Source organism: Triturus cristatus, chromosome 4_2, assembly GCF_964204655.1.
Source record: "Triturus cristatus chromosome 4_2, aTriCri1.1, whole genome shotgun sequence".
NCBI classification, from domain to species: Eukaryota; Metazoa; Chordata; class Amphibia; order Caudata; family Salamandridae; genus Triturus; species Triturus cristatus.
The window spans coordinates 926,001,826-926,027,740 of NC_140586.1; the positions used below are offsets into that span (position 1 = coordinate 926,001,826).

At 48.3% G+C, this 25,915-nt stretch overlaps 1 protein-coding gene across 1 annotated transcript in view; it reads right to left on the reverse strand.

Moving 5' to 3' along the window:
- Positions 1-25,915, reverse strand: part of CFAP57 (cilia and flagella associated protein 57) — a 355,646-nt gene that overhangs the window by 317,766 nt on the left and 11,965 nt on the right. The window contains exons 2-3 of the mRNA XM_085602986.1: positions 9,382-9,562; positions 6,979-7,295 (exon numbers count right to left, since the gene is read on the reverse strand). Of these exons, the coding sequence (XP_085459112.1) occupies positions 6,979-7,295; positions 9,382-9,538 (474 nt within the window). The 5' untranslated portion in view covers positions 9,539-9,562. The remainder of the gene's footprint in view (positions 1-6,978; positions 7,296-9,381; positions 9,563-25,915) is intronic.

Sequence of the window (25,915 nt, forward strand, 5' to 3'; positions counted from 1 at the left end):
GCTTCGCGACTAAGTTGGGGGCAGTCTCTCGTGGGTGGGGGGAGGTTGGGTGGTGGGGAGGGTTTTGTTGTTTAAAGTCTCATATTGGTCTCTGACAGGTATGCACACTAACTACAGGCCGCTTGGGTCAGGTTGTATTCCATACAGCATAGTTATAGATGGCGGGACCCAGTGAGACCTCTGCGCCAAGGCCACTAGACTCCCTCCATGCGCTCATGTGGAATGTCCGGGGGCTTAACGACCACCGTAAAATGCGTTCGGTATTGCACTACTTGCAGAGACAGAATATTGATGTGGCCTTGGTGCAGGAGACACACCTTCCACTGAATAGTGCAATTTTGCGTAGTAGAGGGTTGATGCATCATGTTAATGTCTTGGGCTTTACCACGCAGGCCCAAGGGGTGCTGACTTGGGTTAACCCTAAATCCCCCATACATTGGTTCAATTAGACTCTGACAAGAATGGTCATTACGTGATTTCTAGATGTCAGGGGCGGGGTGTTGACTTCATTATAGTAAATGTATATGGCCCTAACTATGACTGCCCGGAGTTCTTCACTATACTTGCTGCCGCGGTAGCCAGATTCCCGGAAGCGCGGGGTGGGGACTTTAATTTGGTCAGGAACCCAAATTTGGACAGGTCCGGGGGCCCGACGAGGAGGGCTATGGCAGCTGCGAGAGTGCTTGAGAGCGCAATGGTGAGCCTGGACCTCTGCGATGTCTGGCGCACACGACACCTGGATAAGGAAAGTTACACACATTATTCTGCCTATCACAACTTCAACACTCGCATAGATTACTGGTTGGCCTCTTCTTCGCTTGTGGAGCACGCTCGGGAGTGCTTGGTACTTCCGCGTACTCTATCGGACCATTCTCCTCTTCTGTTGATTCTTACCACGCCTAGGAAGACAATCCCGCCATTCACTTGGCGCTTTCCCCCTTATTCACTACTGGACCCCCTCTTTAAAGAAGAATTAGCTGAAGCCATAGAAGCCCTTTCCCCCCTTAATGTGGGGTCAGTGGACAGTTTTCAAGTGGTGTGGGAAACATTCAAGGTTTATATTCGTAGCGTGGCTTTGGTCAAGCACTCGGGGGTTCTCCGCTCGATTCGGGGTAGACTATCTGCTCTGGAAAAGGAACTGGGCGCTTTAGAACAATGTCAGCTAGTGAGTCAGGATGAGGCTATCACGCAGGCAATAAATGACCGGTTGGGGGAATATCAGGAAGCTGCAGATAGCGAATTGAAACACTTGGGTAAATATGCTACAGCACGTACTTACGGGGAGGGTGACAGACCTGGTTCGGTCCTCGTGCAGATTCTAAAAGCTATGCGCCGCAGAATGCTGATCACTGAGCTTAAGTCGGAGAACTGCTATCTGAAGAAGCGGACATAGCAGACAGGTTTAAGAGATATTACGGGGACTTATACACTTCCCAATCTTCCGGTACGGAGGAACAAATCCTGGAATACCTCGAGCATATCAAATTGCCATTCCTTACGAACACGCATCGTGAGTTTCTCATGCGGCCCATAGAAAAAGATGAAATATTACTTGCCTTGTCAGGAATGCGGGCATCTAGTGCCCCAGGAGCAGATGGCCTGACTGTCGGGTTCTATAAGACCTTTGTAGATTTATTACTTCCGCACCTTTCTACGCTTGTTATGTTATGTTATCGGAGTTTTGTAGAGCGCCCGTTTACCGGTTGGTTTCATGGCGCTGAAGAGAACTAGGGGTTGCCAGTCCGGAACAGATTATTTAGAGGCCTGTGTGAATAACCAGTTTTTGAGGGTCTTTCTGAAATTGAGCAGGTTGGTGCAGAGTCTGATTACCAGGGGGATGGAGTTCCACAGTCGTGGGGCTAGAGTCGCAAACCTGCAGCCCCCTTGGCGTTTCAGTTTGTAGGTGGGTACCGTCAGGAGGTGGAGTTGAGCTGAGCGAAGGTTCCGAGTGGGGGTGTAGCGGGAGATAAGATTGTTAATGAATTTGGGGCTGCGCCCATTTAGGGACTTGAACACTAGGCAGTCAACTTTGAAGGTGCAGTGTTGAAGGTTAGGCCAGTGCAGTATTTTGAGAAGGGGGAAGGCGTGTTGCCATCTGGTCTGTTTATATATTAGTCATGCCGCTTGGCTCTGTACCAGCTGTAGTCGCTTGGTAAGGCCAAGTGGGAGTCCCAGGTAAGTAGCATTAGCATAGTCCAGCCGAGACAGGACCAGCGCTATCACCACCTGGACCAGCGCAGCATGGGACAGTAGCCTGCTGATTTTCCAGATTTTTCGTAGCAGGAGAAAGCAGGTGGATATCACTGTGCCTACGTGTGATTTTAGGGATAAGTCATTGCCTATGGTGATCCCTCAGCTTTTAACTGCGGCGGAGGGTGCGGGGGGGGGGGGGGGGGTCCCAAGTTGCTTGGCCAATATTGTGGGCCCCACTGATTACGAATTCCGCCTGTCAGAATCAGTTCTGTTTTGCTGGGGTTGAGTTTTAGATGATTGAGGTTCATCAATTGCTGGATGAACGTCATAGTAGATTGGAAGTCAGTTATAGAGTCAGGGGAGTTGGCGATTGAGAACGTGAGTGGGAGGTCGTCTGCATAATTGAAGGTGGTCACCTTCCTGTCTTTTAGAGATCCTATCAGAGGGCGTAAATAGAGATTGAAAAGATGTGGCGAAAGCGTGGATCCCTGTGGGACCCCACAAGAAGTTCTTAGCTTGGGGGCAGTAAATTGGCTGATACGGACTGCTTGGGTGCGGTTTTGTAGGAAGGAGTTTATCCAGCTGAGTGCCGGGCCCTGGAACCCTGCCTCGCTGACACAGTCCATTAGTATGTTATGGTCAACCGTGTCGAATGCGGCCAAGAGGTCAGCAGTACCAGGGCCTGGTGGACACCTCTGTCCGCGTTATCTTGCAGGGAGTCAAGTATTGCTAAGGTTACTGTTTCAGTGGAGTGGGCTGGCCGGAAGCCGGCTTAGTTAGGGTCAAGAAATTCCATCTCTTTCAGAAAATTGGACAGGCAAGTAGCCACATGGGCTTCAAGCAGCTTCTCCATGTATGGGAGCAAAGAAAAGGGGCAGTAGTTTGCCAGCGTCTGTGGGTCTGCGCTGTTTTTTTTAGAAGGGGAACCACTATGGCCTCTTTAAAGGCATTGGGTACACAGCCCTGAGACAGGGAATGGTGTAATAGGGCCAGGGCTGGCTCAGGGAAGGCGAGGAAGGCCTCTTTCAAGACGTGAGGGGGGCAGTGGTCCAGGGGCGAGCCCGATTTTACTTTGGCTAAGAGTGTGTTCAGTTTCTCCATGTCAATTGGTGGAAAGGAGTCCAAGGAGTAAGGGTTCCTAGGTGTCAGCGGGGTGAGATGTTGTGAGGGTCTGGGGGGAATGCTGGCTTTAATGGCGGTGATCTTGTCGATGAAGAAATTATTCAAGGAGTTGCATAGGGTCTGGGATGGCTTGGGTTTACTTAGGACCCTCTCAGGGTTGGACAATTCATCAACTATTGTGAATAATTCTTTGGTATGATATTCGAGTTGAGGATACATTGTGAGAAATAAGCCGCTTTGGCAGCAGATATTGCTTTTTTGTAATTTTTCAAGGCTCGAATGTAGGTGGTTTTACTGTCTTGAAAGTAATCCTTCCTCCACTTCCTTTCCATTTGGCGGAGGGAGCGTTTTTGAGAGTTTAAGTCGGGGGAGAACCATCTCTGAGCCTCATGCCGGCGAGTGAGGGGGATACGTTTAAGTGGGGCGTGTAAGTTGCTGGCCTCTAGTAGCCAAGCCGAGAAAGATTTTTCGTGCTGGTTGACGTCTGCTTTGGGTTGGGGGGGGCTGTGTTGATAAGGGTGGTGGTGAAGTCCTTGTTGTCAATAGAGCGCCATTTCCTTACCATCTTTCCCCCGAAGTGGGCAGTTTCCCCGTGAGCATGTGCTTTAAGAAAAGTGTTACCAAGTGGTGATCAGACCACACACAGGGCATGATGGAAGGGCTGAGGTCACTAGGTTCATGGTGCAGAGTTCATCAAGAGTGTGGCCTTTGGAGTGGGTGGCTGAGGAAATATGTTGTGTGGGGTTCATGTTTGATAGTGGTTCTGTCAGCTCGGTAGAGTGTAAGCCTCCTTGAGGGTCGTTTGCCCAGTAATTGAAGCCCCCTATTAGGAGGATTCTGTTGTGGTTGGTTACGAAAGGTGCGATTTGGTCGGCTGGTAGGTGGGGGAACTATGGCATATGCTGAGGTGGTCTGTAAAGTAATATGCATATGAGCGGGCTGAGTTGGATTCAAGTTTTATCACTGCATTGTCGGTGGCGGGGAGGTTGAGTGGAGTATGGGCAGAGAAATTCAGATTTTTGTGAATAATGGCCGCTACTCTGCTACCTGTTTTGCCAGGCTGGCGGTTGGTTTGTAGGATATAGTAATTACAGGGAAAGGCAGCTGGGGTGGGGGTGGGGGGTGGTTGGGGAAATGTGCAACCTGACCTGAGGGAACAAGTCTCGTGTCTGAGCTATGTTGATGTGACGCAGGCGTGCCAGTGTCTTTACATTGAGCTTAAAGGAGGCAGAGTGGAGCAGTCTGATGTCCGTGGAAGTATATTTAAGCATTTGCACATAAGGACTGGGCCCTGAGTCCGGACGGGCGCACACGGGCTTGCCTTTGGCGCGCCGCCAGCGCGTCTGCCTCGCACGTCCGCTGCGCACGTCCGCTACGCTCCCACGCTGCGGCTGGCATTCATGCCAATAGTTTTTGATAAGCCCCTCCTCGCAGTCACATGATCTGGACCCTGGGATGAAGGCGGAAGTTGCTGGAGCGCTCTAGCAGTCAGAGCGGTCCATGGGCGAGTGCAACTTTCCTACCGATGTAACACAAAGGCACACAGATTCAATTCCCCAGTTAACGGCAACAGTAAGTGAAAAATACAAGTGATTAGTGTTTAAAAGGTGGTGAACACAATTTTAAAAGCAGTTTTACACAGGTTTAAAAAACGCGCTGTGACCGGGTGGTGGCCTCTATTCTAGAGTGTCCGCTCCCGCGCTGCGGCTGGCGTTTATGCTTTTCGATGATATGTGTGACGGGCACAATGCCACCATCGATGAGGGAGGCGGTGATTGTCGCCATCCCTAAACCAGATAAGCCGCTAGATGAGTGTGGGTCCTACCGTCCACTCTCCTTGCTCAATGTGGATACTAAGCTTTTTGCAAAGGTGCTTGCCAATCGTCTTTCCCCCCTGGCGCCGGTGTTGGTTGCTCCAGAACAGGCGGGTTTTGTCCCAGATAGGAATCATACATATAACCTTCGCACGGTGTTCGGAACCATCCAGCATGTTCGGCAGAATGCCAAGGCCATTGCGGTCTTCCTCGACATAGAGAAGGCCTTTGATTCGGTCGAGTGGCCCTTCCTGCGTCACGTTCTAACTAGGATGGGACTAGGCCCCGTCTTTCTCCAATTGATCGGGATCCTGTACAACTCACCCTGGGCAAGAATAAAAATAGGTAATTTGGTAACGGATCCCATAGCTATTTCTCGAGGGATGAGACAAGGCTGCCCGTTATCCCCAGTCTTGTATGCCCTGGTCGCAAAGCCGCTGGGGTGCGCATTACGGGAATATCATAGCCACGAAGGCATCAGTTTTCCGACTTGTAAGATAGTAGTATCCACCTACGTGGATGATACATTGCTGTACGTCCGAGATCCAGAGAACAATCTCTCCTCTATCCTCAGAGAAGTCGTGCACTTTGGAGCACTATCGGGATTATGAGTCAACTGGTCTAAATCCATAATCTTTCCACTCACCCCAGCTACGTCGCGCTTTGAACCGGATTTCCCACTGCACTGGTCTACTAATGTGATTTGCTACCTGGGCATACATCTCCATACAGACTCGGAGATTGTGTTTAGGGAAAACTACGGCATAGCGGTTAGTAGGTTGGAGGATGACGTAGAAGCCTGGATTAAGCTACCGTTATCATTACTCTGTAGAATATCCATAATGAAGATGGTGATTCTGCCCCGGTTCCTTTTTTCGCAGAGTCACTACATTATTAATAAAGTTAGCCTGGGCGGGCAAGCAAGCGAAGGTGCGCTGGCAGATACTTACTCTCCCATATCATATGGCGCGCCGGATTTGAATTTGTATTACAGAGCGGCGCAGGGCGCTCAAGCTTACTATTGGATGCATGGCTCACCAGATATCCCGTTTCGCCGCATGGAGAAACTCTTTGCTGACCTACTCCCCCTTCCAGCCACGATATATGAAGGCCTCCATCGAAAAGAAAGGTATCCCACCTTCTAGACATCAGTGTAAGTCTCTGACCTTAGGCTGTTCATGTGTATTGCTTTATGATGCTTACTGTACACTGTGAATGTTTTTTCTGACTGATGTGTTTGGTGCACTATGACCACTACAGGCGAATGTCCTCATGATAGCCATGATCACTGTACGCTGCCTGCCCCTTGGATTGTTGGCTAAATAGCTGTGTACACTATTGTTAATTACAAGCTGCCAGCCCTATGGGTTGTAGGCGAGAGGCTGTGTTGAAATGAGACTTCTTTTCAATAAAAAAAAAAAAAAATAGCACAAGGAAACAGTGCAGCACATTGGTGAATAACATTTGTACGCAACAGCTGCGCATACGAGAGGAATCTACCACCCACACATTACAGCCTGCACACATAATATGAACGCTGTCTGCTTGTTGCAAACACTATTTGTGCATTTGAGATGTATCCACTCTCCCAATGCAATAAACTGTGCACAAGAACAATACACTCACTTCGCATCACAACTGTGCACACTGGAGGGATCAGCCATGAGAATGCAGTGCAGGCTGTGAGAGTGCACAGAGTACAAAATCCTTGAAACACAGGCTGAGCACACCAGAGGAGTCCTGTACACTGTGGCTTCACAGCTCTGCACACAACAACAATCTCTTTTCCTCACACTACAACTTGGAGTAGCAGCCACATATCCAAGGGCACAAGTTCCATTAGCAGTACCTGGTAGGCCGCGTTGTTTTGATAATCTACTTTCACGACAGCCATCACTTTCTGCTTCTCCCACATCCAGTAGACGATGTTCCAGTCGGGCTCTCCGCACTGTACCGCCAGGTACTTGGTGTCTGGCGAGAACGCCATGCTGACAAAGTTACGTACTGGGAAGTCAGGCATAGTAAGCTGCTTGCGTCTCTTGCTAGGCACCGAAGCCAGCTCAAAGATGGTGATGGTGGCTTTATCCTGCACCTTCTCGGAGATGGCCAGGTACCGACGGTTCGGGCTGATGGCCAGCGCATGCATCCCCTGGCTTCTCTCGGACCCTGTGATGGGAGAGAGAAACCTACATAAACTACGGTTTGAACACCAAAGCAAATGTATGAGGCCCCTTACCCTGCTGTGAGTGTGCACCCAACCATCATTAACTGGGCGACAGAGAGCAAGCTTCACCCCTGTAACACTCGTGCTTGCTTGTTTTGCTCTCAGAGAGGTACATAGAAGAAACAGTCGAGCTTGTTTACAATAAGAATTTATTGTACCGTTGTTCTTCTCATGTAAAATAAGTGCGCTGTTACAACTGTGACACAGTAGCAGAGATATAGAACCAGCAGTACAGTGAATAAAAAGGAATAGTATTGTTCTACCATTTTGCAATAGTTATGAACACGTACATGAATATAAAATTCATTTATAAAATAAAGTGCGTACTCCTAAGATGCCTGTCTAGATGTACCTAAGTGTGCCTAGCATGTGAGTAGGTGTGAAAGAGCCTAAGCCTAAGAGTCTAAAGCCTAGAGTCTAAGAGCCAAGAATCCCGCTAGGATTTAGTCGAGCCCCCATACCTGAATAGTGAGAGTGTGGGACTTCGTCCTGGACTTGAGTTGGACATCCCGCAAGGGACAGTCCGACCACTGTCAGCTGTCAGCTGGAGCGATGGCATGCCGGAGTGTCTCTGGTCAGTGTGTCGGTCTTGAAGTCTCAGTTCCCTTCTGCTTTCTGATAGCAAGAGGTGCTGTATTCATACAGTCTATGTACATGTGTTACCCATTGTTCAGTATGAGGATGACATTGGGGATTAAACGTTGTGCGTCGATGGGAGAGGTGAAGTATACCCCCTGGAGAGTGTACTCATAAATTATTCATATGCGCTAAGGATGGCGTCTTAGCAATATCGATTGGGAAAAACCCATCGCATGGAACTAGGTGAAAGGTTTAGTCCATAAAAGGCAACTGTCCTTATAAGGCGTTCAGAACCTAAAGGCATTCTGTCCTTGTTTGGAGTTATGGCCTTATAAGGCTCGTTCATATGAAATGACGGGGAGATGATGTAGGGAAAGTGTACGATGTTCCCTAGACCTATATCAGGGTACCGATATGAAATATAACAACCCGACTCGGACTGACAAAGGGCAGTGAGGGCAAGAAGGGAGGTTACCCATACCCGACTCTGACTGATACACGGCATCGAGGGCAGGAGAGGGAGGATACCCGTACATGACTCTGACTGACTGACAGAGGGCATGGAGGGCGGTTACCCACACCCAACTCTGACTGACAAGGGGCATCAAGGGCAGGAAAGGGAGGTTACCCACACCAGACTCTGATTGACAGGCGGCTTGGAGGGCAGGAGAGGGGGGTGACCCACATCTACCTCTGATTGACGGAGGGCATCGAGGGCAGGAAAGGGAGGTTACCCACACCAGACTCTGATTGACAGGCGGCTTGGAGGGCAGGAGAGGGGGGTGACCCACATCTACCTCTGACTGACGGAGGGCATCGAGGGCAGGAGAGGGAGGTTACCCACACCTGACTCTGACTGACAGAGGGCATTGAGGCCAGAAGAGGGAGGTTACCCACATCAGACTCTGACTGAGAGAGGGCATTGAGGCCAGGAAATGGGGGTTACCCACACCTACCTCTGATTGTCAAAGGACAGGAAAGAAACCCGTGCAAGGTGTTGGCTTATAGATCTTGACTCTGCCCATGTTGATGCTGTGACTACCTGGTTTATTGCTCCTCACTCTTTCTTTAACAGGGGAAAGTTTTGGAGTCAGGAGAATTACATTATTTCTGTATGGTGATTGCTTCCTGACCCATTACACTGCCATGGGGTGCCAGTAGAATGTTGCCTCATCCATGCTGTGCCTGCCTGTCCTATTGATCCCAGAGTCCGCCTTTCCTAGTGCAATTGGGTCAGAAGGTGAATGTTGCCTATATATAATAATATACTATTACCTGGGTTAGTGATGATCATTCTGTGTGTCACTAAATATTGAGCCAGGGCAAGAATGTGCACATAGGTACTGCTGGCACATAGATGCCATGGTACGTTACCCATGTCAGTGCAGTACCCATCAGGTTTGATGATCCTCACTCTGCCTGTTACAGGGCACATGCATGCAAATTTACCTGTAATGAATCGCTGCCATTTCTGATCAATGTTGTATTTAATGCAGTTGTTTCCAGAAGGGAAGACGATTGTTTGTTCATCAAAGAAGCCGATGTTGTTCACTACTCGTGGCCGTATTCCAAAGATGAAGTTGGCCTGAGCCACAATCACCGACATGGCTTCACCGGAGGAACAAGACCCCTGTATGGAGAAACAGGACTCATGAGAGAGAGGGCAACTCAGAAAGGGAGGTTATCAGACAGCGCTGGACGTAGAAAGTGAAGGGGAGGCTTATTAGAGAAACGGCTGAGAGAAAGAGGGCCAGTCAAGAAGAGTTTCGAATGGAGCGAGAGAGAGAGAGACTCATCTGAGTGAGAGGGTAAATCATCAGAGAGAAAGAACTCAGAAAGAGATTGATCATCAACAGGAGAAAGGCTCGTCAGAGACAGAGAGTAGACAGTATTGATGGTAGACCTCACACATTGGGGATCTATTTAGTACCTCATTTGGCACTCAGTTCAGACACAAAGGCAACTATGCTTCTGTAACAATCATTTTCGTAGGTATTATTTTTCAACTGCAGCCATTTAACATGCGCACTATTCCAAGCCATATTTACTGAGGGCGTCCCCTTATACCATCAAGAACTGACAACACCAAACCACTTCAAACTGTCTGCATGAAGGGGACAGATATCAATAGAGCATCAAGTGCAGGGGTACCAGGGCGGATGAGTTTGAGGGGCCCCGTGAGCAATTATGACTGTCTTTAACTACCAATCTATGGGTGGGAGCCCCTTTTAATTCTTTGCAAAAGGGCCCCTGGCACCCTTGTTATGCCACTGTCTGCATGCCTGAGTTCATTATCTACCAGTGAAGATGGCAGGAGAAAAAAAAGAAGAGCATTCATCAGAAACAGTGCAGTGCATTCTTCATCTTGGAAAAGGTTCTCTGACGAACACATACACAGCTTGGATGGAGGAAACCCATGTAGTTCATGAAAAACAATCCAGCACAGAGAGTGTGTCGAACCAGGAGCCTTCCAAACAGACAGTGAGGACCAGGTGGCTGCACCATATATAACTTAGCGAGTGCACCTGCCAAGAAAGGAATTGTGGCTGCGCTTTCTCCTGTAGGATCAGTAATAAGCTGTCAGATCCGCTCTTACTCCAGTAGCATGGGCAATAAACCTTCCAGAGATAATCTTACTCCAGATCGGGCAGGATCAGTAATAAGCTGTCAGAGCCGCTCTTACTCCAGTAGATAATCTTACTCCAGATCCGGCAGGATCAGTAATAAGCGATCGGAGCCGCTCTTACTCCAGTAGCATGGGCAATGGACCTTCCAGAGATAATCTTACTCCAGATCCGGCAGGATCAGTAATAAGCAGCCAGAGCCGCTCTTACTCCAGTAGCATGGGCAATGGACCTTCCAGAGATGATCTTACTCCAGATCTGGCAGGATCAGTAATAAGCTGTCAGAGCCGCTCTTACTCCAGTAGATAATCTTACTCCAGATCCGGCAGGATCAGTAATACGCTGTCAGATCCGCTCTTACTACAGTAGCATGGGCAATGGACCTTCCAGAGATAATCTTACTCCAGATCCGGCAGGATCAGTAATAAGCTGTTGGAGCCGCTCTTACTCCAGTACCATGGGCAATAAACCTTCAAGAGATAATCTTACTCCAGATCCGGCAGGATCAGTAATAAGTAGTCGGAGCAGCTCTTACTACAGCAGCATGGGCAATAAACCTTCAAGAGATAATCTTACTCCAGATCCGGCAGGATCAGTACTTAGCAGTCAGTGCCGCTGGAGTCAAGCTATCCTGGCTGAAGAGGAGTGAAACCCCGAAACCGGTCCTAGGATACCTGATTCCGGTCCAGGGAAGAAATGGCTTGGCAGTTCGGGCTGGACTGTTCCCATGAGGCACAGGGTCAATACTGATTTGCATATGGCCATGTCTGAACTGGGGTGGCGTGGTGAGCAGAATAACAATGGATGAAACTCAGATCTGTGACTAGGGGTGAATGTTTTGCCAATGTGCAACATTCCATCCATCATCTTGTGTGTTTTGCTGTTTGCCCTATGTGGGAAGGGTATGCCCAGACGTGGGTCCCGTGCTCACTACGCCACGGGAATCAAGCTATCCTGGCTGAAGAGGGGTGAAACCCCGAAACCGGTCCTAGGATGCTTGATTCCGGTCCAGGGAAGACATGGCTTTGCAGTTCGGGATGGACTGTTCCCATGAGGCACAGGGCCAAGACTGATTTGCATATGGCCATGTCTGAACTGGGGTGGCGTGGTGAGAAAAATAACAATGGATGAAACCCAGATCTGTGACTAGGGGTGAATGTTTTGCCAATGTGCAACATTCCGTCCATCATCTTGTATGTTTTGCTGTTCGCCCTATGTGGAAAGGGTGTGCCCAGACGTGGGTCCCGTGCTCACTACGCCACGGGAAACAAGCTATCCTGGCTGAAGAGGGGTGAGACCCCGAAACCGGTCCTAGGATGCTTGATTCCGGTCCAGGGAAGACATGGCTTTGCAGTTCGGGATGGACTGTTCCCATGAGGCACAGGGCCAAGACTGATTTGCATATGGCCATGTCTGAACTGGGGTGGCGTGGTGAGCAAAATAACGATGGATTAAACCCAGATCTGTGACTGGGGGTGAATGTTTTGCCAATGTGCAACATTCCGTCCATCATCTTGTGTGGTTTTCTCTTACTCCAGCAGCATGGGCAATAAACCTTCAAGAGATAATCTTACTCCAGATCCGGCAGGATCAGTAATAAGCAGTCAGAGCCGCTCTTACTCCAGTAGCATGGGCAATAAACCTTCAAGACATAATCTTACTCCAGATCCGGCAGGATCAGTAATAAGCTCATTAGAGATGCTCCCACTCTTGTAGGATCAGTAATAAGGTAGTCAGAGCTGCTCTTACTCCAATAGGATCAGTAATAAGCTTGTTAAAGCTGCTTTTTCTCCGGTAGGATGAGTAATAAGCTTGTAAGAGCTGCCCTTACTCCGGTAGGGTCAGTAATAAGGTAGTCAGAGCTGCTATTACTCCGATAGGATTAGTGATACATTTGTCACACCTACTCTTATTGCAGAAAAATCAGTAATGACGATCTGAGCTGTGCTTATTCCGGTATGAGTAGCAATAAGCCCTTAATATCGGCTCACTCTCTGGTAGGATCAGTAATCAACTCATCACAGCTGCTCTAAGTGCAGTAGGATCTGTAATAAGCTGTCAGAGCTGTTCTTACCCTGGAAGGGTCAGTTATAAGCCAGTCAGATCAAGTCTTACTCAAGTAGGATTAGTAATAAGCTTATCAGCGCTGCTCGTACTCTGGAATGATCGGTAATACGCTTAATCGGAGCTGCTCTTACTCTGGTAGGATAAGTAGTAGGCTTGTCAGAGATGCTCCTATTCTAGTAGGATAAGTAATGAGCCTGTCAAAGGTGGTCTCACATCAGTAGGATCTGTAATAAGCTTGTCGGAGCTGGCCTTACTGCAGCAGAATCAGTAGTAAGCTTGTCAGAGCTGCTCTTGCTCTGGTTGGGTACGTAATAAGCTCGCCAGAGCAGCTATTATGTTGGTAGGATCAGTAATAAGCTTGTCAGAGCTCCTCTTACTCCAGTAGCATCAGTAATAATCTGAGCATAGTCCCGGGCACACGTGGTGGGGATATGACCATGGTATGAAAGTCTTGTTTAGATAAATTGCTGTGGTCGACACCAGTATAATGTTCAGAGTTATTTAATGAAGCAACAACAGCATAGAATCAAACAACCAGCCGACACGTGTTTCATCACAAGGAAATTGTCCGGTGACTCTTCAGGGCTGGGGAGGATACAAAACATGGGGTGAGGGAAATTGGAAACCATATGGAAGTTGAACGGTTAAAATACTATTAGGGGACATGGGAAGGGGATCACCCTTAGTGCATTTAAAACCTGCTTTTCAGAAAGCAGATGATAGAATAGTGACTTTAGTGCATGTGCCGCTCTCATGGTGTGAACATCATGACAAAATCGCGGGAAAAGCATGGTACAAAGGTAGCGTGACACAGTATAATAGTGTGGGCAAACGTGATAATGAGTAGCATAGTGGGTGTCATGTGCTCATTCGGAAAGAAGACCCGTTCATGGTTTACAAAAGAAACACACTGATACATTAAATGATCCACACGAGATAATCGGACTTCATGACATTCTACCCCTTGGGTAAGAATTGTCCTCACCTTGCCTGTTTTGTCTCCATACACTCGGATTTCCATAACTCGCATTAGTCTTTCCTTCCTCTTGCAGCGGCACATACTCCCGCTCCATAACAATTTCTTCTACACGTGGCACCAGATACATGTCTACCACTCACCAGAGTTCCTCCTGCACTCTATTTCATCGCTCACCACTAAGTCCTCCTCGAACCCCAGGCCGGGTTGGAATTAACACCGACTCTGTGGTGAGCGTCTATTTATAATCTTTTGCAACCTTCCATTTTTAGTGTACGGACCCCGCAATTGGGCCCTCCTTTTTAAAGCCAGTAGCTTGCCTGTTAATTAAATTGCTTTCTTATAACAGCTGCTGAATATCCCTGCTGTGCAAAATATAAAAAGATACCTCCCCCTGTTTTCAGCCGACCCTCTCTAAAAACCGGGACTTGAGCTAAATTTCCTGAAATCTGCCGGGACTGCCGGCGAAAAACTGGGACGGTCGGGGCAAATCCGGGATGCCTGATCACCCTACTTTTGTGTCCCTGAGACTTCGGAAACATGAGACATAAATACACAGGTAGTAGTGTTCCCTTGCAGGGAAATATCTGCACATCCACTAAACACAAAGTAATCTAGCACTGATTTAGCGTCTCTCGGGACTGTGGGGATATGCGGATCGGCTAAAGACATTGAAGATTTAAAGCTCTGAGTTACAACGTATCATGGTTGTGCCGCATGAGTCGCAATAGGAGTGTTACTTCGTTGGTTATATTTACAAGAGCACTATTACAAGCCTTTTGATTGGACATCTGTGTAGTGACTCACATGAAACTATAGAAGGACGGGATGGCTGACTATGAGGTGACAGCTCGTATTGCAACAGGGACGTGAATGAGGGTTCACTGATAATTTGTACCCAACGGGTAATTTGGACTCTCCAATGTGGAGCTGTTTGATTGTTACAGGACTGGACTTTGTAAAATAATTTATAGAGGCCCGGATGCGAACGATTTTAGTGGCCAAATGATTGCGAACATCCAGCTCTGAAATATATTGGATTTTCTAGATCAAGGGACGGATATCAGGATCGTGTTCATGGTCTTGTGTGGGACACTTTGAGCTGAGTTGTATATACAACAACATCCGGACTGGGGCTTGCATATACATACTGTAACGCAAGAATAGATGCAGTGCATTTTTGACTCTGGCTTGTTGATTCCGACGTTTATGCCTTGAAAAAGTCTAAGCAAAGACAAAATACGTGTCGGCTAATCATGTGCTGGGAATTTTAATATTTGTACAACAAGAATAAAGACTGCTAAACAGCATGAAGAATGACCTTTCTGGATTTCTGTTTCTGATCAATACTGCTGTGTCTTCTCCGCTCTGAGTTTAGGGTTATATACACCCAAGGATTTGACAAACCTAATCAATACTAGATAAGGATAAATGGTGTGCTGTAAGAGCCTCAGTTTTTGTGTTTAACTTCGGAAACATGAGGCAAGCTAACAAATATTTGGAGATCACTTTGAAAGGAAGGCAGAGTCCAGCTCTCCTCTCAGCAGAATCAGAGAGCATCAGGCGGCAGGACAACAAGCAGTAACCTCCAGAAAAACAGTCCAGCTGAGTCCTTTGAGCAGCACCTCCGTTCTTCTGGCAGAGATTCGGTGTAGCTCCAGACGTGTCTGATTTGATGGAGCCAGAGACCCAGTACTTGTTCCCAAATGGGCCTTTGATGTGAGGGAAACTTGAAAGAGTGGTTTTGAGGTGCAGCAGTATCCCTTTCAATCCAGGTCCTCACTCCAAACTACCAGTGGGGGGGGGGGAGGATTTCAGTTCTTTGTATGAGGAGTTTAATGGTTGGCAAGTAGTTTTAAATGCCATGTCGAAGTGGAAGTAACCTGTACACACACAGGAACTGCGGTGGCAGGCCTGAGACATGGTTATGGGACTACATATGTGGGTGGCACAATCAGTACTGCAGGCCCACTGGCAGCATTTAATTTACAGGCCCTGGACAAATGCAGTGCACTTTACAAGGGGAGTATAAGCAAATTAAATATGCTAATTGGATATGAGCCAAGGTTACCATGTTTAGGGGGAGAGCACAAGCACTTTAGCACTGATTAGCAGTAGTAAAGCGGCCGAGTCTGTAAGCCAGCAAAAATAAGTACTGAAAAATGGAGGGAGGCAGGCAAAAAGTTGGGGGAAGACCACCCTAAGGCTGCCAGGTATAAGAGGTAGGATCAGTAATAAGTTCATCAGGGTTGCTCTTACTCCTGAAGGGTCAGTGAGAAGCTTGTCGGAGCTGTTCTACTCGGGTAGGGTGAGCAGTTGGACCAGAACTGCTCATACTCCGGTAGGGTCAGCAATACGCAGCCAGGGCTGCTCTTACTCCATCAGGATATCTCTATACTGGTCAGAGCTGCTCTTACTCCATCACAGATGCTCCTACTCTCCTAGGATCTGTAGTGAGCTCTTCAGATCTGCTCTTACTCCAGTAGGATTAGAAATACGCTCGTCAGAGCTGCCTTTACGGTGGTAGAGTCGGTAATAAGCTAATCGGAGCTGCCCTTACTATGGTAGAGTCAGTAATAAGGTTGTCAAAGCTGCTCTTACTCCAGTAGGATAAGTAATAAGCTCATCAGAGCTGCCCGTACTATGGCAGGGTCAGTAATAGGCTCATCGGAGCCGCCCTTACTATGGCAGAGTCAGTAATAAGGTTTTCAGAGCAGCTCTTACTCCAGTAGGATTCGAAATACGCTTGTCAGAGCTGCCTTTACTATGGCAGGGTCCGTAATAAGGTTGTCAAAGCTGCTCTTACTCCAGTAGGATTAGTAATAAACTCATTAAAGCTGCCCTTACTATGGCAGGGTCAGTAATAAGGTAGTCAGAGCTGCTCTTACTCCATTAAGATTAGTAATAAGCTCGTCAGAGCTGCTCTTACTATGGCAGGGTCAGTAATAAGGTAGTCAGAGCTGCTCTTACTCCATTAAGATTAGTAATAAACTCATTAAAGCTGCCCTTACTATGGCAGGGTCAGTAATAAGGTAGTCAGAGCTGCTCTTACTCCATTAAGATTAGTAATAAACTCATTAAAGCTGCCCTTACTATGGCAGGGTCAGTAATAAGGTAGTCAGAGCTGCTCTTACTCCATTAAGATTAGTAATAAGCTCGTCAGAGCTGCTCTTACTATGGCAGGGTCAGTAATAAGCTTGTAACAGCTGCTCTTAGTTCGGGAGCAACAGTAATAAACTCGTCAGAGCTGCCCAAACTCCAGTAGGATCAGTAATAAACTTGTCAGAGCTGCCCTTACTCTGGCAGGTTCAGTAATAAGCTTGCCAGAGCTGCCCTTACTCCTTTAGGATCAGTAATAATCTCATCAAAACTGCCCTCGCTCCGGTAGGATCAGTAAATAAGTTTATTATAGCTGCCCGTACTCCAGTACGATCAGTAATAAGCTCATTGAGCTGCCCTTACTCCGGTAGGATCCGAAATAAACTCATTAGAGCTACTCTGACTCTGGTAGCATCAAACCCGCAACCTCGGCATCTTCTTGGACAGTGAGCTATCTATGAAGAAATAGGTACGTGCAGTCTCATCTGCCTGCTCCCACGCCCTACGCATACTCCACAAGATCTTCTGGTGTCTCCCAGTCAACACCAGAAGGACCGTCACCCAGCCCCCGTCACCAGCTGGCTAACTAGGTGAACCCACTCTACATGGGAGTCACAGCATGCCTCCTGAAGAGACTATAGACAATACAAAACTCAGAAGAAAGACTCATTCTCGACTTCCCCAGACAAACCCACTGATTCAGAAGAGATGCCAGTTCAAGATGCTGGCCCATGCATACAATTCCCTGCAAAACGAAGGAGCAGCATGCCTCAACAAAGGCATGATCCTCCACCAACCGACCAGACATCTATGATCTGCCTCCCTCTTCCTCGCATACACCCCCTGGATCGGACGGGGCAACAGCGGAGGATGCTACTTCTCCCACTCAGCAGCCAGGGCATGGAACAACCTTTCCCTACACCTTGCGATCGCCCCATCACTCCGGCAATGTAGGAAAGGACTCAAGACATGGCTGTTCAAATGAATAGATCTCCACGAAGCAGCTAGCACCCAGCGCCTTGAGACCCTCATGGGGGATTTGCTGCCCCTTATAAATGCTTTATTGATAGATAAACTTGTCAGAGCTGCTCCTACTCTAGGAGGACCAGCAATAAGGCTCCGAGAGAAGTGTTGCTTACCATACAATGCTCAGTCTGACAACATACAACTTTCCCCCATGACCTTTTTGGATAACGTATAATAACTTGTTCTTCCACCTTAGTCGAATTGATGGGCTTAAATAATGGATCTCATTCAAAAATGTCAGGCAAAAGTGAGATAAGCAATAGGTTTGAAAGGAAGGTTTTCAACAGATAAACTTGACAGGCAGCTTTGTATACGGAGGTGAAAGGGCTGAATCAAATTTGAAATACCAGGGTGTTTTTAAGAAGCAAAGGTATCATTCGTGACATCCTTTTGAAATCAATGGGAAATGTTTCCCTTTAAAAAACAAACCACTGTATGCGCCCGAGCTTTGGCCACATCTGACTTTTGAGTTTTAGTCGCCCTGAGCTTTAAAGGCTCTAGACCCAAGAATGAGTGTTATGAAACGGCAGGGCCAGCAGACACCGTACCAGAATCCTATAAATATAGATTACTCTTTTCAGTGTGAGGAGGACACCCAGTGCACCCAATGGCTCCTACTTTCTCTGCCCAACACTGCCCCCCAAACATGACCAGCGGCGGCTCATCCGCTAAGGCAGAGGAATGTCGCCCCACCGCTCTGTGACAAATAAAATGTTGATAATAGAATGGTATTATCATTTTATTATTCTGCACGGTCTCAGTTCTGGAGCGGAGAGAAGCAGGGCTGAGCTGTCATCACGCCCAGCAGGGAAGGAGTGATGGGCACTTTCTAAGTGCGCATGACTGTTTGGTCGGCTGTCTTGGGCAGGCCAGACAGTCATGCGCATTTAGCATTTCTCCACCTGGCTGCATTGCCCAGCCTGGGTGGAGAACATGCACAGCTCCCACTCCCTGTCTGAGCGCCAAACCAGGACGCTCAGGCCAATCACGATGCTGCTGTCATGCTGGTGACAGCAGCATCGTGATTGGCTAGGGGAGTCTGGGAGCCTGTGTGCTTCCTGTTCAGTGGATAGAAGGACGACGGAGGAGAGGTTTGTGATACTTGTGTAACACACACACACACACACAGGGAAAGCCAGTGCCTCAAACCACTCCTTGTTTCACGCCAACAATGCTATCCTTGTTTCATTAGACTCGTTAAATGGAAGCACCATTAAACCTGTTATTTACAACACAAAAGACGGTTGTAGCGCTACATAAAGACAAGTGACTGTTATTCTTTTAAGCACAACATTAGTGGGAGGCAATAGAGGTGATATGAACCTTTTTTCTGCATTTTTCCTACTCATTAAAACTTTAAAATAGCATTTATTCGAATATTTTTTTTTTAAATAAATTATGTTTTTCTCTTATTGCATTTTTCACATTTTATGTCATTGTCTTTTTCTCTCCTCACGTCTCTTTTGAGGCCGCTACCCCAATCCAGAAGAGCCCTGCAGGTTTCTTTCGTAAAGGCCCTGCGGGACCAGCCTGCACCCTGTTCAGGCAGCCTGGCGATCATGTGGCACCCTGAGAGGTAGAATGAAAGCAAAAAAAAAGTCTGGACTTGTTTTCCAATATATGAAGGCTCAGCTGTGCACAGGCCGAAAGTTGGGGGAGGGGGGCTCCTAAAAGATCATGCGTAGGATGAAAGGCCGGGGGCTAAAAAAAGAACTTTTGTGTATAGGGTTAAAGGTGGGGGCTAGGTAAAGAACTGTTGTTCCCAGGGTGAAAGGTGGGGGCTCAGAAAAGAGCCGCTATGCATAGGCTGAAAGGCCGAGGCTAGGTAAAGAACAGATGTGCATTTGGTGCAATGTGCGGGATAGGTAAAGAACAGCTGTGCACAGGGTGAAAGGTGTAGGCTCGGAAAAAGGAGCTGTGCATAAGCTGAGAGGAGGTGCTCAGGACAGAGCAGCTGTGCATAGGCTGAAAGGCCGAGGCTAGGTAAAGAACAGATGTGCATTTGGTGCAATGTGCGGGATAGGTTAAGAACAAGCTGAGAGGAGGTGCTCAGGACAGAGCAGCTGTGCATTGGCTAAAAGGGAGTGTGCTAAAAAACGAGGATCTGTGCTTAGGATGAAAGGAGGAGGTTTTGAAAAGAGCAAATATGCATAGTATAAGTGGGAGATCGAAAACGAGCATAGACTGAATGGTGAAGCTTGGAAAAGACAGCGGCGCGGAGCCTGAATGATGAGGGCTCTGAAAGCAGCTATGCATAGGTTGAAAGGTGAGGCTACGAAAAGTCCAGCTGTGCATAGGCTGAAAGGCCTTCAGCTAAAGAACTTTTGTGCACAGGGTGAAAGGTGGAGGTTTAGAAAAGAACAGCTTTGCATAGGCTGAAAGGAAGGATTCAGAAACGTTCAGCTGTGCATATGCTGAAAGGCGGTGGCTCAGAAAAGACGAGCTATGCATAGGCTGAAAGGCTGGGGCTAGGTAAAGAACAGTTGGGCATATGGTGAAATCTGGGGGACAGGTAAAAAACTGTTAAGCACAGGGGGAAAGGTGTAGGCTCTGAAAACGCAGCTATGCATAGGATGAAAGGAGGTGCTCAGAAAAGATGGATCAAAGGCGATGGGGCTAAAACAAGCATTGGCAATGCAATTAGTCTCACCTTTAGGACCTTATATGTATTTAGCTATGCAGCACATTAGCCTGGGTACTGAAACCTCTACTGTTCTTTAACATGGAGGCAAAGTAAGCACCAAACTGCGTGACACGCCAGGTATGGAAACATATGGAGAGAAATATTGCCTTTCAGCGGGAAGTGGTATAGTCCAAAGCTCTGTTTTCAATATAAAATCAGGGCCTTCGGTGGGCAGATCACTGTAAATACAAGATTTGAGAAAAATATTATTGTCTTTGGGTGCTTTTGGAAGACAATTTCTATGGACTGGAATCTAGAGAATGCTAAAGTGATTCTGGTATTTTACTGACCTCTGCTGGTCGTTTTCTATTAAGAAAGTTAAATAGAGGCAGTTGAACAGAAAAAAGTCCCTAAACGGAAGCAAACAAGTCCTAGGGCTGATCTCCAGAGCCCACAAAGTACATATACATTTATAATTATATAATAAGTATATATTAAGTATATACAAGAGGGCTCGAATGCTCGACCTAAAAAAAGCCTCTTTGCATAGGCTGAAAGGAGGAGCTCCGAAAAGAGCAGCTGTGCATTGGATAAAAGGAAGGGGGTCAAAAAAAGAGAATATGAGCATGGGCTGAAAGGAAGGGCTAGGTGAAAGGTGTAGCCACAGAAAAACAGCTGTGCCTAGGCAGAAAGGAGGGGCTTAGAAAAGTACAGCTGTGCATTGGCTAAAAGGGAGGTGGTTCAAAACAAATAGAGCATCTGTGCGTATCCTTAAAGGAGGAGCTCAGAAAAGAGCAGCTGTGCGTTGGCTAAAAGGGAGGGGGCTCAAAAAAGAGCATCTATGCGTAGGATGAAAGGAGGTGGTCTTGAAAAGAGCAAATATGTATAGGTTGAAACGTGGGAGGTCAAAAATGAGCAACTGCACATGGACTGAATGGTGAAGCTTGGGGGGACAAAACAGCGGTGTAGAGGCTGAGTGATGAGCGCTCTGAAAGTAGCAGCTATGCATAGGTTGAAAGGTGAGGCTCAGAAAAGTCCAGCAGTGCATAGGCTTAAAGGTGGGGGGCTCATAAAAGACCAGCTATGCGTAGGATGAAAGGCCGGGGGCTAGGTAAAGAACGTCTGTGTATAGGGTTTAAGGTGGGGGCTAGGTAAAGAACGTTTGTGTACAGGGTGAAAGTGTGGTGTCGCGGTCTACTGGTTGGTTACCACGTGACCCGGGGAAGGTTCACGGGAAGGTGCGCTGCGTCGCGCCATTCGCGGTAACGGGCTAGCGGGACCGCAAGTGATTATGTGGCTAAAGAACTAAAAAATACATAACGACATGTCCTCGCGGTGTTTGTTGTCCACCACTATATATATGTAACAGCTGGCGACGAGCGGAGAACGAATCCCGCTGCGTCGGCTGCCCGACGCACCCGCTATGTACTCTGCATGTAGCGCGCGTTACACACGGCGCCACGGGAGAAGACTGGCATCTTTTATTGGCGCTTCTCGCCTGCATCCGGCCACACCCCTCATTGCAGCTTAGGGCATACTGGCCTAAGAACCAGGGGTGAGCAGCCTGCCCCGCAGATCCAGCACGATCCTCCTCTCCTGTCCCCGCGTTTGCAGGCCATTTTGGGGTGACTTCCAGGGAGCCTGCAGTGTACATTCCATAGCATCCCCTCGTGGTGGCTTGTTCCACATACTCCCCACACTCTACAAGCTGCAGAGACTGTCTGCCCACTGCAACCCTGTGCCTTCCCTGCCTGCTGACTGCTACTACAGCCGAACCCTCAGGGAGGTGTCTGCACACGTGTCCACGGTTCCCCGTGCAGGATTCCTTTTGCACGCGACGCAACTCCACTGGTTGCCACGAAGCAAGTGCCCTCACCCGGCCACCCAGGGTCACAGAAGTAGGCTGGTGGGAACCACAGAGGGCAAAATCCAGGCGCCAGCTCCACTAGCCGTCTACAGGAGTCTGCCACAGTCTCAGAAGCTCATCCCGCTACAACCACTATCCAGAACAGTTCCCCGCCCACCGCGATGTGTGCCCAGACCTTCTCCCCCACGAATCCTGTACCCTTCCTCCTGAAACCAGGAGAACCGACCATGAAGTGGGCCGATTGGAAAGGGTACATCCTCAACTACCTATACGCCCTTGAAGATGAAGGGGAAGAAGCGTTTTCCAGCAAACGCCATAAAAAGATACTTCTACACAACTTAGGACCGGAAGGGTTGAGAGTCTATGACAACATGGTCTATAAACCGAGGGCCGCAACAGATGAAGACGTGTTCCAGCACGTATTGGAAGACCTGGACAGCCACTATCAGCCAGTCATCTGCAGGGCAAAAAAAAAAAAAAAAAAAAAAAAAATCGATACAATTTTTCCAACAGAAACAAAGTGAAACGGAAACCGTAGAGGATTATGTTGCAGCACTCAAGAAATTGGCTATCAACTGCAAATTTGGTCATCTTCATGACGACTTGATACGAGACCAAATCATAATGCACACCGTCAACACCAATGTTCAGGAAAAGCTGTGGGTGAGTGGAGAAGCACCACTGCACGAAATCATAGCGATCGTCAAAAAGACAGAGCTGTCTAAATGGTGTGCAATGGATGCCAAGAAAGATACAGAGGCCAAGCCCACGGTCTGCAAAGTCAGTGACACCAAAGATTCCGGTGACAGACAGCCCCCCTCTGCTGGATCTCGAAATTACAGGTGGCCCACGTGGCCATCTACAGGCCCTGCCAAAACTCCTCCAGAGAAGACAAACTCTTGTTACAGGTGTTGCCCGGCATTCCGCGTCAAATGCTCCTTCTGCTGTGTCGTGGGACACTTTGGCAAAGTCTGCAGACGAAGATCGCGCAGTACGTCTGTGAAATGCATCATGTATGACTCAGAACCCGACACGGGGGACGGGGACGAAGAGTGCATCTTATGTATTGATGACCAAGTATGGGGCATAGATTGTCTTACTATAAAGAAACCGTCCTGTTTGTTGACCATCGGGGAGTTCCAGATTTCAATGGTTGCAGATTCCGGGTCCCCTTTCACGATCATACAAAAGGAGATTTGGGACAGCGAGTTTGCCAACACAGTAGGAAGCCAACTCCATCACACAGACATACACCCGGTCACATACACAGGGGAGAGGATTCCCATGGTAGGGTTTAGGCCCCTTACGTTTGAGTTCAACGGTAGGGTCACAACAGGGAAACTATATGTGGCAGAAAAGGCCCCTCTCTTCTTGGGTGTGCTGACCAAGGTGCATTGGGTATCCAGCTTCACCTGGGGGAGAAATCCAAGTACTCATGATGGACGAGCATCCCAAACAGGATCAAGATAACCTGAGGAAAGACTTCCCACACATCTTTAGAGGGACCATAGGCCAGCTATCAAAATTCATGCACAAGATCGTCCTAAAGGATGGCGCGGTAACAGTCAGCCACAGAGTGCGGAACATCCCCTTCAACTGCAGAGAAGCCGTACAGCTGGAACTGCAACGTCTGGAAGGGAGCGGCATCATTGAGCCCATCGAAAGCGTAGAGTGGCTGGCGCCCTTGGTCGTAGCACGGAAACCGAATGGGAAGGTGAGGTTGTGCATTGATCTTTGAGAACTGAACAAAAACATATTGGTGGACAAATTCCCGTTGCCACAGATCAACGAACTGTTAGCCCAGACCAAGGGAATCCAGTGGTTCTCTACAATTGACCTCACAGCGGCATACCACCAGATCCTGCTACACCCCTCATGTAGGAAGCTGACCTCGTTCATTATCCCGTTTGGCTGATACAGATTTCGGCGTCTATCCTTCGGACTGGGCTCCGCTGCGTGGGTATTTCAAAAACTCATGCACAAACTACTCAAGGACAGTAAAAACGTCCTATATTTCCAAGACAATATACTCATCATGGGTATGACCAAAAAGGAACCCGATAACACTCTCCGGAAGGTGTTACAGACACTCTCCGACAACGGCCTTACGGCTGAACTGGGGAAGTGTAAATTCGGACTGTGCAAGGTCACGTACCTGGGACACGAGATCGGTGAAAATGGGATCTCCCCGAAAAAGGCTAATGTGGAGGCTATTAAATCGGCACCCCGACCTCAAACTAAATAAGAAGTCTCTTCTTTTCTCGGCCTAGTAGAATTCTACAGTAAGTTTGTCCGCAACTTCGTCATCAAGACGCACAGCATGCGCCAACTCTTGAAGGACAAGAACAGTTTCAGTTGGACATCGGAATCAAATCGAGAATTCGAAACCATAAAGAAGGATATCTGCGAAGCCATTCCTCTACAGGGGTTCGACTGTGCGGCCCCCAGCATTTTGACCACGGATGCCAGTGAGAAGGGGCTAGGAGCGGTTCTATCACAACGATCCAGGGACGGCACGGAAACCACGATCGGCTTCGCATCATGGTCGCTCGCCCCCGAGGAGAAATTTAGCGTCATTGAAAAAGAGATGTTGGCAGCCACCTGGGCCATGGACAAGTTTCGGCACTACCTCTAGGGTTTCAGGTTTCTCCTCAGAACGGACCACAAACCGCTGATAAAAGTCCTTACATCCAGCAGCCACGCAACTGCCACCCCGTGCATCGCGAAAATGACTCTCAAACTCCTAGATTTTGTTTACGATGTGGAATACCTACCAGGCCAGGAGAACAAAGTAGCGCACTTCCTCAGCCGCTCTGCCGCCATGGAAGCAGCACCCCAACCCAATGACTGAGATGAGTACCAAGTGGCATTCATGGAAGACCACGAAACCATCATCAGTGCACGAGACTGGACGTCTGCCTACGACAATGACCTGACATTGACCCGAGTGAAATCATTTGTCATGAGTGGTTGGCCTGACAGGAAGCACTTGCCGGAGGACACTCGGAAGTTTTGGGAAGTGAGGGATGAACTCTCCCTCAGCGACTATGCTGTTTTTTGCTCAGGGGTGACAAAGTAGTTCCTCCCAAAACGTTACAGGACCGTATCCTAAGCATAGTACAGAAGGTCACTTAGGCATCGTGAAATCCAAGAGGAGGCTCAAGCAGTCATACTGGTGGCCCGCCATCGACACCTACATGGAGAAGTATGTACGGGTATGTCAGCATTGCTCTAATGCTGACAAATCGCTCACACTCCTGTGGCCCCCGGTGGGTGAATTCGCCACGCCCTCCAACCCCTGGGAAGAACTGTCAGTCGACATATTGGGACCCATCCTGGACTCCTGGGGCGTGCCCAAATATGTGATCGTTCTGGTCGACATATACTCCAAATGGCCGGAAGTGGAGGTCGGTGAGAGAGCCAACACAGATGCAGTAATCGCATTTCTCACTAACGCCTTCTTGAGGGAGGGCATCCCGAGGACCATCACCTATGATAACGGACCCCAATTTACCTCCGACAAATGGACAGCATTCACCCAGAGGAATGGAATCAAGACACAGCACACACACATGGGCTCAGTCCAAGCCGCAATCAGCGCGGGCAAGAACTGGGAAACGGAACCCAAGAACACGATATGGGCGTACCGCACCGCTTCCCACCCACGCTGACTGGATACAGCCCATTCAAGATCCTACGAG